The 17,638-nt window shown below is 48.0% G+C and overlaps 1 protein-coding gene across 1 annotated transcript; it reads right to left on the bottom strand.

Moving 5' to 3' along the window:
• Nucleotides 1-9,383: 9,383 nt before the first annotated feature.
• Nucleotides 9,384-17,108, bottom strand: FOXF1 (forkhead box F1). The gene is made up of 2 exons (XM_056862676.1): nt 16,043-17,108; nt 9,384-9,770 (listed from the first exon to the last, which is right to left on the bottom strand). The coding sequence occupies exons 1-2, from the start codon at nt 17,106-17,108 to the stop codon at nt 9,613-9,615; spliced, it is 1,224 nt and encodes a 407-aa protein (XP_056718654.1). The 3' UTR covers nt 9,384-9,612.
• Between the last annotated feature and the right edge of the window lie 530 nt (nt 17,109-17,638).

Raw genomic sequence — 17,638 nt, 5'->3', positions numbered from 1 at the left:
TTATTGTTCTTGTTGTTGTTACATCTAGACTGACCCTTGGATAAAGTACCCTTCCAGCCCAGTACCAGAGCATCAACAAAGTGACAGGGAAGAAACCCTAGAAAATAGCTTATAACCAACTGTGTAGCACCCGTGCAGTCAAGAACGTAGGGAAGAGATTCAGAGAAATATCCCAGATAAATAGATTGTACCAAATGTCTTTTTTTTAAAAAAAAGGTTTATTATAAAGAGAGACTCTAAAAGGGGTGTTTCTCAACAGGGATGAGTAAAAATAATTCTCTGAAAGCCGATTTAAAGTTTATGAGCATCCCAGCCTGGAAAATATTGAGCAGTGCTGAATTCTTACAATGCTGTAAGAATTCTGTCCAATGTTGTAAGAATTTTGACGTTTTCGTCGGCTGATGTTATTCATTGCTTTTGTTCTGTGTTTTATTTTTTGGGGGGGGGGATCTTCTGTTGCTCTTAATCTCGTAGTGAGTTCCCCCAGGAATCCTGTCTGCAATGGAAGGGTGGGAGAGAAATATTTTAACACATAAAAGGGAAGATTCGCTTTTACAGCAGGCAGACCTGGTAGGAATCTCTGGCGCTCCTCTTTTTCTTCCTTGTTCGAGGGTGCGCAGGCAGCCTGTTTAGACTGAACGCAGTGGCTTGGGGAATATTCCGCATCCATGGAGTGTTGGTGTGTAGGTTCGTTCTCCCAGTCCAGTGCAGCTCTGGAAATCCCTCCTGGCATCTGGAAACCAGGCCTCTTGGCAGGTGGTCCCCCGATGGATGGGGATCTTCCTCCGTCTCCAAGCTCGGGGCCAGCTTTATCAGTTTATTCTCTGACACATTAAGCCAAACTGGACTTAATCATGATGAAAACTAGCAATAAATCTTCGGAGACTTGAGGCTTTGCTGCACTGAAAGAGTCTCGCTGGAATGTGGCTTGCTCTGGAAGTCTGAACTCTGGAAATGTCTGCAAACATCAGCTGGAGATAGCTGAGGGATAGAGACGGTTTTCCATAGCACGTCGAACTAGGACGAGGGAATGCTGTATTCAAATCCCTGTTTGGGCGACCTGGAACCAGTCACTCACTTCCAATTTACAGTGCAATTCTAAAGAGAGTAACTCCAGCCTAAGCCCCCCCCCCCCCACAATGCCAGTTATGGATATTGTTGGATTTGCGGTTTTAAGTGGGGAGGGGTAAAATATTGATTCTAGCAACTTGATTATTACCTTAAAATTGATCCCCCAAATGTGTGGGTATGATCCCTGTGCATATTAACACCCTGGCCCTGTGGAATTGTATTCAGTTCTTGGTGCCATAGCATTCAGTAGCATTTAATGTCAAGTCAGTGCAGCCAGGATTGAAGCCTAAGACCTAATGATTTTTAAGAAAATAAGAACATCAGAGCCCTGCTAGATCAGACCAGTGAGGGTCCATCTAGGCCAGCCTCATGTCTCACACAGTGGCCAGCCGGTTCCTCTGGAGGGCCAACAACAGGGCACAGAGGCTGAGGCCTTCCCCTGATGTTGCCTCCTTGCACTGGGATTCAGGGGTTAACTGCCTCTGAACATGGAGGTTCCCTTTAGTCACCATGGCAAGTAGTCACTGATAGACCTCTCCTCAATGAATCGATCTAGCCCTCTTTCAAAGCAGTCTATACCTGTGGCCATCACTACATCTTCTGGCAGCAAATTCCACATTTTAATCACTTGCTGTGTAAAGAAGTATTTTGTTTTGTCCATCCTGAATCTACTGCCCAGCAACTTCATTGGGTGGCTCCAAATTCTAGTATTTAGGGAGAGGAAGAAAAGTTCTCTTTGTCAACTCTCTCCACCCCACACATAATTTTATAAACCTCTATCATGTCCCTTAGTCGTCTCTTTTGTAAACTAACTTTGACAGAACGGCATGTTTATCTCTCTCTTTGAAATCGAGGAGGAAAGTTTGCACTTATCTTTAGCGAGGTCATACTCTTTGATAAACATTGTGTTGCAAAAAGAAACTAGAGGGTTTTTCAGAATGTCACTTTCCAGGTCCTGCATTGTAGCCAGATTTTTAATTTGGGAGCTTTACGTGGAGGAGTGGGGAATCGAGCCCAGTTCTCCAGATCAGAGTCCACCACTCCAAACCACCGCTCTTAACCACTGTACCATGCAGGTGAACTGATCTCTATTGGCTGGAGATCAGTTGCAATAGCAGGAGATCTCCAGCTAGTACCTGGAGGCTGGCAACCCTAGTGATCATGCATCCAGAGATAAGTATCCAGAGCCACCTCTGGATACTCAGCGTTCAGAAGAAACAGAAAGTGAATGTTGCTACAGCGATGAGAAAACCACAGGCAGCAGAAATGAAATCTTAAAACAGATTTGCTGCAGATTTCCCTCTGGGCTTTAAAGTCCATAGCCCTGAAAACATGTACACTTCCTAGCAAGGTAGTTGTTTCCACTGCAGATTTGCTCTGGGGTTTGACTGACAGGTACTATTTAGGGAAAGGGGGAGAAGCTTAATGAATCCTTTGCTTCTTTTTAAAAAATCTCCACACTGACCAGGGAGAGAGAAACTTTTTAAAAACTATTTTTTGTTATTTCAATTTGGAGGAGTGGGTTATTTTTCACCCTGTTCTGTCATCTTGATTTATTAAAAAGATAAAAAACAAACAAACCCGAACACACAACAGAAAAAGCCAGAGAGACACAATGCTTGCTTTACACCCAGTAACTTCAGGCATTTGCATCATTAACTTCTTTGGTCAACGTTATTGATAATTTCACTGTAAGCTGAGCCGAACGAAATGACCCCCAGCCCAGAATAATCAGGTTTGAAAAGAAACAGCTTCAGGAGAGGTAGATCTCCAGAGAGGCCGTAACTGCGGTAGGTCTGGAGAGCAGAAAAGGAAAATGAGAAGGGGGGAGGTGAAAGAGTTGATCTTGCAAAAGTTGATTTCAGCTGAGAGACGGCTTGATTGGAAGCAAAGCGTGGGGCGGGAGGCGGGGAAGAGAGACAGAATAGTACAGTCCACAGAAGTATTTCCTGCTCCAACCCCACTGAAATGCCTGCTGGCAACTAGATGAATATATAGTTGGGGTGTGCAGATATCATACTGTTGGGATATACGAGGAAGATGTTGAAATTATTTTTGGGAGACATCACCAGGTAAATTTTTGATTGCAGAATTTTGAAAACAGGGCCATAATTCTTTCAGTATATTCATGGGGGTTTTGTGTGGATTTGGGGGGGGGGAGGAGTCTGATACGCAATGCAGCGCACCAAAGGAATGTCTCTGCAGCTGGAGCCAAAGGTATTCTCCCACACGTGAAAGACTCTTTCCGTGATCAGGAGCATAGCTTCTGAGAGTGAAAAGAAATCTTTGCCTTTGTCTGTTTGGGTCCAACCTGTTATGACTTTTAGAAAAGGAAATGTAACCAGTTTCTGTAGGCCGATGCAATCGTACAGCAAAATGTTACGAAAACATTTTTTAAAAAACAACAACAATGTGGTATGTGCAAGAGTACATGAGTCAGAGCACTGTTATGTTCACGCATAGCTCCCAGTTATTGAACTCGGCATGGAGTGCAGAACTTTGCAGTAGACTGTACTGGAAGAAAAAAAATGACTCCATTCAAATATTTGCCTCTCCTCTATTACCTTCCACGGACCTATTCTAAATCCCCATATTTTTTTTCCCTTGAAATAATTTTCGGTTTAAGTAGTCATAGGGGAGTACACTTCTGTTTTGGCAGTACTAAAATCCAGTATTGTAAAGGAAGACAGAAAAACTAACCCAAACTCTGGATCAAAGTCAACTTCAGCCAGTTCGAAACAGTCCTTTCAAAATAGGAGCACCATCACAATCCTCTTTCTCTTTACAAATATCACTGGGGGTTCACTGATTCCATGTGAGAATGTTTTGAGGGAGCCGAAGTGTAAAATGTGGAAAGGGACAAAGCTTTGCCAAATGAGATCGAACCAAGGAAAACAGCCACAGCTCTCTCATGGGCAGGAACTGCCATGCTTGTAGATTGCTTTTCATGCTGTCTTCAGGTTTGGAAACAGTTCAAAGCCTGGAGAATTTGCAAATTGTCCAGCTCTAGTGCTGAAAACATTCTAAAATATTGCTGGAAGATCCTGACAGCTTTCTCATAAATTGATCCTTGGAAGCCTGAGCAGGCCACCCATGGGTAAGGGCCAGTGAGTTTGGACATCCAGGACACAAATGAACTGCTAGAGTGTCTCTTTCTCCCCTCTTCTCCCTGCTTCCCTCCCCTCGCCCCAGAGAGGAAGGGGGTATCGGATAGCATCCCGGTGGCCAACGTGAACACAAACAAAAAAGAAATCCAAGGAAGCCGGCAAACAAATGGGATGGATACAAACCAGTTTGTTTTGCAAGTTAGATTCAGGATTTGCAAGGCCCAAACTGAAGTAGGCATGCAAATGTATCCAGAGATGTCAGTCCTGGCAGCTTACCTGGAATCTAACAAGCCAGGAGGGCGTTTACGCTAGCCAGAAGCCATACCTTACCTTCTGCTGCAATGGAGGGGAGATATAAGAAAACACCCTATGCACAGAGACTATGTGCCTGCCCACAAAGAGGGATTGAATCAACTGAGCACATATTGTTGGAGTGTGCTGTATATAACAAAATCCGCAGTGAAACCATTGGGCCATTGTTGGAAAGATTCCCAGAGAGATCTAATAAAATCAAAACTGAATATTTTCTCTAGAACAAAAAACATCAAACGACTCGAAGGGTTGCCAGATTTTGTGCCCAGGTTTATAACCTTAAAAAAAACTGAGAAGTGATCTTAAATTAAAGAGTGGTATAGATTTTTAGTCCTTGAGGTGATTTGATTTTTAGTTTTAGTTAAGGAGTGTTAATATGTTAAACACATTACGTTTATTGGTATTTGTGGTTGATGTGTTCTATGACTATTTTTATAATGTTCCCATTTTGTACTTTTGCTGTATTTGCTGGTCGTGGACAGTAATAAAAACTTTGAACTTGAATTTATCTTGAGATGCCAGGCTGTTTGGTAAAATATCACTAAAGCTGATTATTATCATGGTCCTAAAGAATAGTGAAAGGAGCTTGAAGAATAATACTTCTGTTGTAAAAAGAGGGGATCTAGCAGGCAGAGCAACTAAATAAGGAGGCGCAGATTTCCAGTTTGATGCCTTTTTCTTGCCTCAAGCCTCCCTCTCCAGAGCTCAAGGCCTCAAGCTATTTCTACCTTTAGTTATTTCCACCTCACTTTCCTCCCCAACAGGGATCCAAAACCTCTTGCAACATTCTCCTCTCTTCCATTTGATCCACACAACAATCTTGAGAGGTAGGTCGGGCTTAGAGTGATTGGCCCAAAGTCACCCAGTGAGCTTCTGTGGCAAAGTGGGGATTTGAATCTGAATCTCTCATATCCTGGGCTGACACTAATCCCTATGCCGTGCGAGCTCTCGCTGCCCTGTGACAACCTCTCCTTTTGCATTAGTGATGTGCAAATGCACTGATGTCTTATCTCTAGGATCTCTCCAGCACCAGAGGAGCATGCCGAATATATTAGGTGCTGTGGAACACAGGTCAGACAATGCTGCTGCAGTCGTCTTGCATGTGGGCTTCCTAGAGGCACCTGGTTGGCCACTGTGTGAACAGACTGCTGGACTCAATGGGCCTGGGTCTGATCCAGCAGGGCTTTCCCTATGTTCTTATGTTTCTTATGGTTTAGCCAGACCACACAGGTACTCCTCATACCAATATTGCACCTTTACCCAAGGCTACTGACACAGTAGCCCTGTGGTGCAAAGTGGTAAGCTGCAGTACTGCAGTCCAAGCTCTGCTCACAACCTGAGTTCGATCCCAACAGAAGTTGGCTTCAGGTAGCCGGCTGAAGGTTGACTCAGCCTTCCATCCTTCCAAGGTCAGGAAAATGAGTACCCAGCTTGCTGGGTGTAAAGTGTAGACGACTGGAGAAGGGACTGGCAAACCACTCTGTAAACAAAGTCTGCCTAGAAAACATCGGGATGTGACGTCACCCCATGGGTCAGGAATGACCCAGTGCTTGCCCAGGGGACCTTTACCTTTACTGACACAGGAACGAGAACAGAGCGATACCCTCAAGTTTGGAGAGGAGAACAAACAGTGTGCCATGAATGTGCCGTCATAGATCCAAGCACAAGAGTAGAAATCGAAATGTAAGGAGTTAAATTCATTTCCATAGATCTAACGCATGGAAATCATGTCAATAACAGATTATTAAAAAACAAAAATTAATATGCAATGCTGGTCAGTCAGTGCAAAGCAGCTCTGGACAGCAGAAACATTTCTAACAGGCAATGAAGTCAAACACAAGCTGCAGGGTTTTCCTTTCCTTTTCTTTGCAGCTCCATAAATAAAAGGCTTGTTAAAAAATAATAATCTGGAACATCACTGAATTAGATTGGAATAAACCTGAATAGTGCAAGCGCCTGCAAACCTAGACACACACCCCACACACACACACATGCACTAATCTAGGTTCTGCAGGCAATTTGCAATTCTGTTGTAACCAGGGCAATCTTGGGTCCACATGGATGCCAGCTCGGGCAAACTCCTTGGAGCGGCAAAGGAGCCACGAAGGCAAAACCGAGCCACTGAGTTGTGCCGTGACAAATGCATGAGTTCGGATGCTGCCACGTCTCTGTTGCTTCGGCTGCAGCAAATTGGCATGGCTACCCCTCCAGAATCTGTGTTATTCAAGGTAACCACAGCAGTGGAGGCGGATTGTCATATTAATGCGTCACTGCGGGTGCCAAAATGTCTACGCATCCCTGCGCACATCACACAGAATGAATTCCTGACCATAACCCACTCCACACTGCAGCCAGAGCCTGGGACTTTTCAGTTTAGGAAAGAGATTACTAAGGGCGGGCAGGGGGGACACGAGACAGAGGTTTATACAATGATATGCAGGTTCAGAGAGAACTTTTTCTCCCTCTCCCAAAATATAAGAACTCGAAAGCATCCAATGAATAGGGTTGCCTCTTCGCCTCTTCGCTATTGGTGTGAGGTTTGGGGGGTGGAGCCTGAGGAGGGCAGGGTTTGGGGAGGGGAGGGACTTCAATGCCAGAGAGTCCAATTGACAAGGCGGCCGTTTTCTCCAGGGGAACTGATCTCTATTGACTGGAGATCTCCAGCTAGTACCTGGAGGTTGGCAACACTACCAATTAAAATGATGAGCAGTACATTCAGGAGGGATGAAATACTTCTTCACACAAGAAGTGAATTAAAATGCAGAATTTGCCACAGGCAATTCCCCCCCCCCCCCATCAAGTCGCTGCTGACCTCTGGTGACCCCAAAGGGTTTTCAAGGTGGTTTGCCATCGCCTGCCTCTGTGTCAGGACCCTGGTATTCCTCGGTGGTCTCCCATCCAAATACTGACCAGGGCCAACTCTGCTTCACTTCCAAGATCTGACTACATCGGGCTAGCCTGACCTATTCTGGTCAGGGCACAGATAGTTTTAAAAGGGGCTTGGACAGACTCAAGGAGGAGAGGTCTATCAGTGGCTATTAGCCCTGGTGACTAAAGGGAACCTCCATGTTCAGAGGCAGTCAACCTCTGAATACCAACACCAGGAGGCGACATCAGGGGAAGGCCTCAGCCTCTATGCCCTGTTGCTGGCCCTCCAAAGGAACTGGTTGGCCACTGCGTGAGACGGGCTGCTGGTCTAGATGGACCACTAGTCTGATCCTGCAGGGCTCTTCTTACATTCTGATGTTCTTATGATGGCATTTTGGAATGCTTCTTTGTGTTGTTGTTGTTTTTTTAAAAAAACCCTCCCTGTATGTAGGAAATGCACATTTCAGAGATAAAGGTTAGCATCGCTCCAAAGTGCGCTACCCATGGGAAGCTTTTTATGCAGGGAGGCACTGGAAAATGTGACATGCACCGATCCATGGCAGTGTGGATCATAAACCATGCTATGATGGCCAGAAGCAAACCAAGCCCCCCCCCTTTATTGTGTGACCCCCACCCCAAGAAGTTGTTTGTGCAGCTTGGCTGGAGAACCAGCCCCAAATGGCTGAATCTTTCCCTTGGAACTGATTCTTGAAAGGCTTCTGCAATGATTTCTACACCACGTGCCCTTTTATTGACCACTTATACAATTTGTGAAGGCCACATACGAACACCGTACATTGTTTATTTGCATTCTAATTTTTTTTTAAAGGACAAACACGCACATAAAAGAAACGGGGGAGGGTGTCTAAAGCCCTTCCCCCGCCGTTACACTTTAATACAGTGCAGAATGTAATTTAAAATAGGTGTGTCACGGAACTGTACAATTAGGCAAACAAAAAATATATAGAAGACAAGAATCCTTCATTTATATTTATATATTTATATATAATTATATATAAAACATAGAGAAAGTTGTCTTTGGCACACTGATGCTCTACATTGACAATGGCAATTTTGCACACACACACACACACACACACATGCACGCACCCACCCACGCACCCACACACTCACAAAGTCTCAGTGGCAAATATTGCCAACAAGTTAACCCTTTTAATACTGATCGATCAAGGCTGCTGTTGTGTTTTATTAAAATGTTGAATAAATAAAAGCATGAGCCTTGGTAATCTTTTCATTTTTAAAAAACCCTTTATTTCTCAAAGTGCTTTTTTATTTTTTTATTTTAGTAATGTTGGACTGAATATTTAAAAACAGAACAGAGGCTTTGTCAGAGATGCCGTCGATGGGGTGATTCTTGCAGTATCATGCTATCGGAGGCCTGTCTGCACAACCTCACTGATACAGTTGTGCTCTTGTGTGTGTGTGGGTGTGTCGTTGTGTTTTTCAGATTCCCATCAACCCGCCCTGGAAAATCCAGAAGTCTTTGGAATAACGGAATGAACATTTTCAAATTAGGGAAGAAGGTATGTGGACTTCCTCTGCACCAGTTGAGTTCTCTGGAGATTACTCTGTTGGCCTGACTCAGGAGTAAAATATAAATAGACTAGGTGTATTTTACTCACACAGACCCAAAATGAGAAGATAAGGAAGCCAGCTCTGTTTGTGGAATGGCGAACCCAAAGACAGCAAGCTGGGTATCTAATTAAAACAAGCCTTCATTCTTAGGTTCATCGGAGGCATTTGTTTCTTCCTTGGACTACAGATTCTTTCCCCCTAGTAATCCAGAATCCTTTCTTTTTAAAAAAATGGAGAGATTTTAAAATTGAAAATTACTGCTTGGGATTTTGCGGCAGACAGCATTTAAAACGTAGGGCTCATCTGATTTCTGGAGGCAAAAAAAGAGTGGTTTTGGGGAAAGTCCTCCGCTCAGAATTCTGGATGCGCAACGGCCCAAAGGCAAGGGAACAGAAGGATTTGGAGTTTCAGGATTATGCTTCCCCCTAGAAAAGGTACCCGCAATGCACCCCTGCTCCTCTTCAAAGTCTTTTAAAGGCACGTTCCTTGCTTGAATGTTTATATACCTCAAGAGCAACAATGAATCTAGCATTTGGGGAAGTCCACGGTTTCCCCAGGGGAGTCTGTTATGGTCAGAAGTCCCATAGTCCCACTAAGTTTTCATGCATGTCACTGGGTTGGCTGTCCCCCAAGAAAGCTTGGCTCCCCTGCCCTACTGTCACATCACGCAAGGCTTGATGTCTTGATACGTCACTTGCTGGTGATAATAAGAGCCGCTACCTCCCGAATGCATCGAAGAGGACGCCATGGCATTGATGGAGAAGACAAACTCTTTCCTGTCACACATGCTGGGAGACTGGGAATGGTAGCGGATCCCTGCAAGAAACCAGAGAGCGGATTTTTAGTAACGCGAAGCAAGAGAGAAGAGGCAAAAAACGTTATCTCGTCCTGGACAGTAACAGGTTGATTGCACGAGTCGCATACCCAGGGGAGCATAGCGTTGGGCCAGAGCACATGCTTTGAACATGGGAGGTTCCCGGTTGAGCCCTTGACACCTCCAATTAAAAGGGGGCTTCAAGAAGCAAATGGAGGGGGGAGGCTTTGGTGTGGCTTGCACAAGTACTGACAGTGAGAAGCTAGAACAGGCCTGCAGAACATATTTCCCACCAAACTGGATTTTGCAGCATCATGTGACCTGTGCAGCCTTTGACAGTTTCCTCCGTGACCATGAGTCCCACAAGGCTGAGCAAGAAGGACCAGGGGGGCAGTCAAAGAGGGGCTACAGCCATGCCCAAGAATGTGGCTATGCTCAGTAGAATTGTATGCTGTTTTCCTCTGACCCTCCTGCTTTGGAAAATCCCTTTCATTTCGAAAGTCACTTAGGTTGAAAAGCTATTCTTTGAGAACACAACTTGCTGACCGTGCATGATTCTTTGGATCCTGACTATATCATTATCCCATTTCTCCCTCCTTCACAGCACTGACAGATCCAAGATTATCCTTGGGGCTGGGACTTGGGGCTGGGGGAGAGAGAAGGGCTTCCTCTAGAATCGACTCTCCATGCACAGTTCAGGCCCAGTTCAGTCATGTTATAGACCTGGACTCTGTAGTTCTAATTCTGCGGAAATTCCCACTTGACCGAGATGGGAATGTTGCCCAAATGCGAATTGCAGGATGGGATGGGACGGTCTGTTTCCTGACTGGCCAAGGAAGGAGAAGAACATATTTTTCCCCCTGGGGTGGGAAGGGTAGTTTTATGTATAGATCTGGCTTACTTGTTCTATTGGAAATCATTCCCATTGAAGCCAACAGGGAAAGATGCCCCAGATCTTAAGGGTTACATTGGTTCTGTACTCTAACAAAGAGGCGTGCAAAGGATATAAACAAAACCTATCAAATTTTGGACCACAAACAAGCTTTTTATTAAAAGCAGATATGTCGTCATCCTTAGGCAAGACAAGATATACACCCCCTTTTGCAAACTCCAAAAGCAACGGGGTCAAGATTATCTACAAATCCCCATCTGTGTTTAGAAAGAGTTACTCCAGTGTAAAAGCTAATTAGCCTGGAACATCGCTTTCTAAATAACAACTGCCTCGATAACCTCCCCTAATAAGAAAGGAAGCCTCCAGATTATTCCCTACTCAATGAGATGCAAACAGCCATGTTTCTCTTCCACCCAGAAATGCCTTTTAAATGCCTTATTTCCACAGTACCAAAACCTGTGTGCTTCTACAGTGAACTGATTCTGAATGGTGCAGGCAATATCTTTGGAGACAGGAATGAAATGTTTTTGGACAGAATAAAGTTCTTTAAAATCTAACCTGGGTGTAGATGTAAATAAATGCTTGGAGAGAGTAGCCATGTTTGTCTGCAATGGAACAGCACGATTTGAGTCCAACTTAAAGACCAACCAGATTTTTAAGGTATAGCTTCCGAAAGATGGGATCTGAGGAGCTTTGGCTCTGGCAAACGCATACCCCAAAAATCTTGTTGGTCTCTACCATTTATGAATGGGAGGTTTTGCCTTGGATTTGCAGCTCTCTAGATGCACATTTTCCCCATCCGAATTCTCAAAACTCTGCATGGGGGCTTATTTTTGAATTTTGAGAATTCGGATGGGAAAAATGTGCATCTAGAGAGCTGCAAATCCAAGGCAAAACCTCCCATAAGGTCATTTATGCATGGGAAGTTTTGCCTTGGATTTTCCACTCTCTAGATGCAATTTTTCCCATCTGACTTCTCAAAACTCAAAAATAAGCCCCATGCAGAGTTTTGAGAATTCGGATGGGAGAAATGTGCATTTAAGGTGATTTAAATTTACCTGATTTAAGGTGCAGCTGGACTTGAGTCTAGATGTTTTAAAAAAATGTTAATCAACTCATTTCCCCCCTTCTTTTAATTTTTGTTTTCCCCTTGTCAAGGAGATTTGACGGCATAAAGCTTTGGAAAATGTGACTGTTGCGTTTGATTTTTTGGCCTAGCTGTTTTTCACGTTCCTTTCAGGGCCTTTAAAAAAAATATAAAAAAAACGGTTTATCCAGTTTCCAAACTTGTTCTGCAAAAGCCAAACCGTATAGAAGGGAACCGTTCCAAACTACAGGCGTTCCTGACCTACATGTCCCAGTCCCCTTCCCATGCCAGATTTTTTTTTTAAGCCAACATGGTGTTAAAACTGCGAAAAGGAATGCAAGAAGCACAAGAGAAGAGAGCCGATAACGCTCTCCTTTTGCTGCCAGACGTCCCTTCTAATGTTCGGAGGCCGCAGAGGAGCCATCTTTAACGCATTCTTCTCGACTTAATTCTCCTTTATCGGTGCCTGTTTATTCCACGGTTTCTCTGCTTGGCCCAGAGCACAAAACCGAGCTCTCCGTTTCCCAGAAGACCGCTCCGTGTAGGCCAAAACCGCTACCGGAATCGAAGTGGGACCAGAAGTTGCTCCCCTTTCGGCGGCTTCGGATTAACTTCCCACCCTGCTAGATCCCGAGGTCCGCGGTTCAAATGCAGCATTTTTAAATAGGTTTAGGCATGGGAGCTTTTGCCTCGGCTTTGCTGCTTTCTAGATGCACGTTTTTCCCATCCGAATTCTCAAAAACTCAAAAATAAGCCCCCATGCAGAGTTTCGATTATTCGGATGGGGAAAATGTGCATCTAGAGAGCGGCTAATCCAAGGCAAAACTTCTCATACATAAATGGCCATAGTCATAAAGCCCTCTTCTGTTCCAAACAATAGCGGGGGAGCTGCCGCCCCGGTCCCACAGATGATCAACATTTATGAATAATTTATTTATGGATCATGTCTATGGGCCGAAAGCCTTCTTGGCCCTAATCTTCATGCTAACTCCGTCTTTTCAGGGTTTTTTTTTTTTTTTTTTTTTTAAGCGTGGGCTTCCGAAATGCTGCCGGGAACGAAGACATTTTTTAATTGTCCACTAATATATTTATTTAAACAACAACTTTCTCTTCTCTGCTCTGGGCCCCAGCGGAGCTCTTTGTTAAAGCTTGTCAATTTCAGACCACAACCAAAAGCGTGTCAATTTCACTGTAGCGGAGGGCCTGTCCTTTTCAAATCCGAATTCACTCCGCTTTGCTAGAGTTCCCTTTCAGTTTCCCTGCTCGCCTTTTCCACACACACACACACACCCGGGGCCCTGGAAGTCGGGAATGAAGGTTTTGGGGTTTCGTTTGTCCAAATCGAAAGTAGCCGCTGAGATTCGGTTTGCGAACTCGTTGGATCTCCCTAACTGGCTCGCCCTTCTTTTATGCAAAAGCACCCGGTTAACTCCGAAGCGAGGCCTGGGATTGCGGGGCATCAGGGTGAAGCGGGGGTGGGGTGGGGACTCCAGAGGAAGCAGACAAAATATACATCTCCCAACCCCGCACTGTGGAAACAAGGAAAGATGTTTTGTCTACAAAGGAGAGTTCAAAAGGGCGGCTGAAGTTAAGGCGAGCGCTCAAAAGGGATTTCCCTGGGCGCAGAATCGATCCTGCCATTCCTTGGACCTCGCTTGTCTGGGAAGAGAATGTGAGAGGCGCAGGCATTACAAAAGTTGGCAGTTAAATAGGAATTATTGTCGCCGGGGTTGTGATGCTCTCCAACGTGAGCCTTTTGTTGGAAAATTATTTGGTGGCCGTGGGAGAGATTTGCGCATTGGCGGATTTCCCCGGGGAATGAGGGGATTGAAAAGAGCGTAACTTGGACCTGTTCCTACCAGCGACTGGACCATCCCTGTTGCGTTAATTCCCATTACTTTGGGTTGCCCGTGTTCGCCTTTTTTAGCAGAGGCCAGAAAAATACGCATCTGAAGCATCAGCTCGTTGGAGGGCGGCATAAGGGGGCCAGATCCCCCCCCCGTCAACGTAGCCTCATGCAACACAAGAAAATCTGGGGTCACGAAGCGATTCGTCCTTGTTAGTGTTAAAGCGTGTGTGTGTGCGTGTGTGTTGTCTCACAACAAATGCCAAGGCAATAAATTAGCCTGCCATTTTCTGTCTTCAAACGGAGACTCCTCTATACACGAAGCTCTAGTTTTAGCAGACTTAGGTATATTGTGTGTAATAACCACCCACTTCAAGGAAGAAAAGGACTGAGATCCACTGTTAGGGGAGGAACAATCCGGTTTCGCGATGCTTCCTTCGAATCTCAGAGAAACGGTCTCTGCCTTCTGCCCGACCTCAGATGCCATTTGCTGACCCGCTCCTGCGTTTGGAGGCAGAAAATCGGGTCGCCCGGATTTATTCAGGTAACCGCAGTGCCGAAAGAAAATGACGCCCACCCGTCAGAATAACGAAAGGCGCACGCCGGATAAATCCAGGTCCCGATGTTTGGGAGCGCGGCCGTGTTTTGCGCACGCATAGGATCGGACACAAATGTGTGCCGGTCCAACATGACGTGTACTATAGATGCGCAGACATCCTATGTGGTCCTATGTGACGGAGGTCCCTACAAACTTCAACTCTCCCACGCTTTGCTAAAGAAAGATAATATTGATTCAATGCGTGTCAAATGGATTTGATAGAGTGTGCCGGTCTCAAGCAATTGTTTCGAATAGTTCTCTATAAAAAAAAAACGGAGTTGGAGGGAATTTTCTTTGGTCAGCTAACCTGAACTCTTAAAAGGAAATTAAAAGGGGGGGGGGGAGAAAAGAAAAACAAGGTTGCACCACGATCACACAAACCAAATCCGATTGCGCTGGACTAAATGAATTTTCTCTCCCAGTTCTCAATAGCGTTAATTTCTTTCCAGCGCAGGCTCTATCTAAGAGCAACTATCCAGGTGCTTTAAAACCCAGTTTCGCTAAGATTCCCCCCCCCCGCCCAATTCCTCCCTTGTTTAATAAGCGAAACTGCAACAAAATACAATCTTGGGGCCGAAAGGAACCACCACCACCCCCTTTGAATATCCGCAGCTACTCTAGCCATACATTGGGATATCTCTGCCATCTCTCACCCCAGGTCCTGGTGCCGGTTTCTGATCCCCCACAAGTTGTCTTGTTTACCTCTCTCTTCGCCTTTTTCCTTCGGGTGTCAAACACACCCGGATCTCTGCCGCTGTAGATCTGGTACAGCCCCCCCCCCCCCACACACACACCGGCTCCCATAACCTTTCCCCTGAACCCTTATAACAAAGCGAACAAACTGCCCCAAAGCACTTCGTGGGCTCGGACGAGTCAAAAATCCCTTGGCCTGGACTAGTGACCCCTGAAAACTCTTCAGTCGCAGTGCTGCCATCAGGATCTCCCCCTCAATGCATGCCTGTTTGGGTGAAGACTTTAAAAAAAAAAACATACCCGGGAAAAGTATTCTAAAAGGAGAAGTGTGTAGTTACTTCGGGCTAATTAAGGGGAAGGGTAACCCTGTGATTCGGCCGGTGGGGCGCAGATGACAGCTGCCCATTTTCGACCTAGAATCAGAGAATCTAGAATCATAGAGTTGGAAGGGACCACCAGGTCCAACCCCTGCCAATGCAGGAATTTCAAAACTACCTTTCCCCCACACCCCCAGCGACCCCTTCTCCATGCCCAGAAGATGGCCATGAACAGCTCTCATGAACTGCCTAAGGTCATAGAATCAGCATTGCTGACAGATGGCCATCTAGCCTCTGCTTAAAAACCTCCAGGGAAGGAGAGCTCGCCACCTCCCGAGGAAGCCGGTTCCACTGAGGAACCGCTCTGTCTGTTAGAAAATTCTTCTTAATGTTTTGCCGGAAACTCTTCTGATTTAATTTTAACCCGTTAGTTCTGGTCCGACGTTCTGGGGCAACAGAAAACAACTCGGCACTTGATGGTTATCCTGCCCGGAAAATGAACATGACGCTTCTTCTGCTTCGTAACCCCCCCCCACAAGACCCCAAAAGAGGGAACAAAAGTCTGACGACCACCCACCGTCGATATCAGGTCCCGGAGCTCGGTTCCTCCCTCGCCCTACTTTTCTGCTTTTAATTTCGCAGCCTTCCCAGTCGATCTACCCTTTGTCTTCCGCTCAGCGCCCCCAACTTTCCAGCGCGACCTGCCTTTTCCCTCCGGCTGCTTTCCCCTGACCCCCCCACCGCTGCCACCTGAACCCCCCACCCGCGGATCCTCCTGATCCCACCACTCATCCCGATCCTTTCTGCCGATCCCGCCCGCCCCCTCGAAACCCCCCTTTACCTTGCAGTTCTGCCTGGTTGTGGCTGTTCTGATGCAAGTATGGCTGTTCCAACGAGTGGGCGGACAGGCCCGCGGGCAGCGGGTTGCCGGCCGGGTTGCAAGGGGACAAAGGCTGCTGTTTGATATAGGAGGCGCCGCTGTTGAGGCCGGGCGAGGGCGCCCAGGCCGAGGGGGCCGTGCCGGAGTAGACCGAGTGGGGCTCCATCACCCCTCCGCCGGGCAGCAGGGGCGAGGCGGGCACGGAGCCGTCATGGTGGCCGTAGTCCCCACCGGCGGAGCCCCCTCCCGCCCCTCCGCCGCAGCTGCCCATGTAGGAGTGGTGGGCGCCGTTGGAGGGCAAGTGGGGCACGGAGTGGCCGGCCAGCCCCATGCCGTCCATGTTCATCATGCCCAGGGGCCCTCCGTCCAGGGGCAGGCTGTTGGGCGGGCAGGCGGGGCCCTGGAAGCCGTAGCCGTCCGGGAGGTGGTTGAAGTTGAGGCCGTTCATCATGTACATGGGCTTGAGGGCCTGGCACTTGCGTCGGAAGCCGCGGGGCCGCCGTCGGAAGGAGCCCTCCTCGAACATGAACTCGCTGGCCGGGTCGATGGTCCAGTAGTGGCCCTTGCCCGGCCGGCCCAGCCCCTTGGGCAGCTTGATGAAGCACTCGTTGAGCGAGAGGTTGTGGCGCACCGAGTTCTTCCAGCCCTGGTAGGAGCCGCGGAAGAAGGGGAAGCGCGCCTGCAGGAACTGGTAGATCTCGCTCAGCGTCAGCCGCTTCGACGGCGAGCTCTGGATGGCCATGACGATCAGCGCGATGTACGAGTAGGGCGGCTTCTCCGGCCGTCGGATGCCCGCGTTGGTCTTCTTGGCTTTGGGGGCCCCTCCGCCGCCGCCGCTGCTGCCGCCGCTGCTGCTGGGGGTCGAGGAGGTGGTGGACGAGGCCGACTCCATCGCCGGGCCTCCCAGCGCCGTCGGCTGCGGTTTCTCCGCCGCTGCCGACATGGGAGGCGTCGGGGCCGCGGGGAAGGGCGGAGGGCGCGGCGCGGGGGGGCCGGCGGCAGGGGCGCGCGGCGGCCCCGCGGTCATCGGCGGCGGCCCCCCGCCCCCTCCCCGCAGGACCGGCTCCCGGGGCCGAGGGGAGGGGGTCCTCAGCGCCCCCCCGGAGGCCTTCCTGTCTCTTCCCCCCCCCCGACGGCCTCTACCTTGGCCCTTCTTTCTTCTTCACCGGCCCAACCGGGGTGGGGGGCAGCCAGACGCCCCAGGAAGCCTGGCTGGGAAATCCGACCCGGAGGAAGCAGCGGCAAGCAGTCCGGCCGGCCCCGATCCACCCCCCGACGCGCTTGCCCTACATCCAGTGGTCCGCGACGGCAGGGAGGACTAGTCCGGCTCCGGCTTCTCCTCCTCCTCCTCCTCCTTCTTCCCCCTCCCGGTTTCTCAGCCTCGGAGGGAGGATCGGGCCGCCTCCCTCTCCGCCCCCCCCCTCCCCGTTTCCTCCTGGCCCCGCGGCTCCTGCGCGCCCTGCCTGCCCGAGAGCTCCTCGCTTCCCGGCCCGGGGAGCAGCCGCTTCTGCCCCCGACCCGCGCCGCTGCCTTTCACTTTATCTCCAGCCCGAGGGC

Source organism: Euleptes europaea, chromosome 17 (assembly GCF_029931775.1).
Source record: "Euleptes europaea isolate rEulEur1 chromosome 17, rEulEur1.hap1, whole genome shotgun sequence".
Classification (NCBI taxonomy): Eukaryota; Metazoa; Chordata; class Lepidosauria; order Squamata; family Sphaerodactylidae; genus Euleptes; species Euleptes europaea.
This window is presented reverse-complemented; position numbering and strand designations above follow the sequence as displayed.

What these genes read in the sequence shown, in the direction of transcription:
- FOXF1 (XM_056862676.1), bottom strand. Translation starts at nt 17,108, where the DNA reads ATGACCGCGGGGCCGCCGCGCGCCCCTGCCGCCGGCCCCCCCGCGCCG. An exon ending in CAACCAGGCAGAACTGCAAG is followed by an intron (nt 9,771 to 16,042) that starts GTAAAGGGGGGT and finishes GGTTTCTTGCAG; the next exon opens with GGATCCGCTACCATTCCCAG.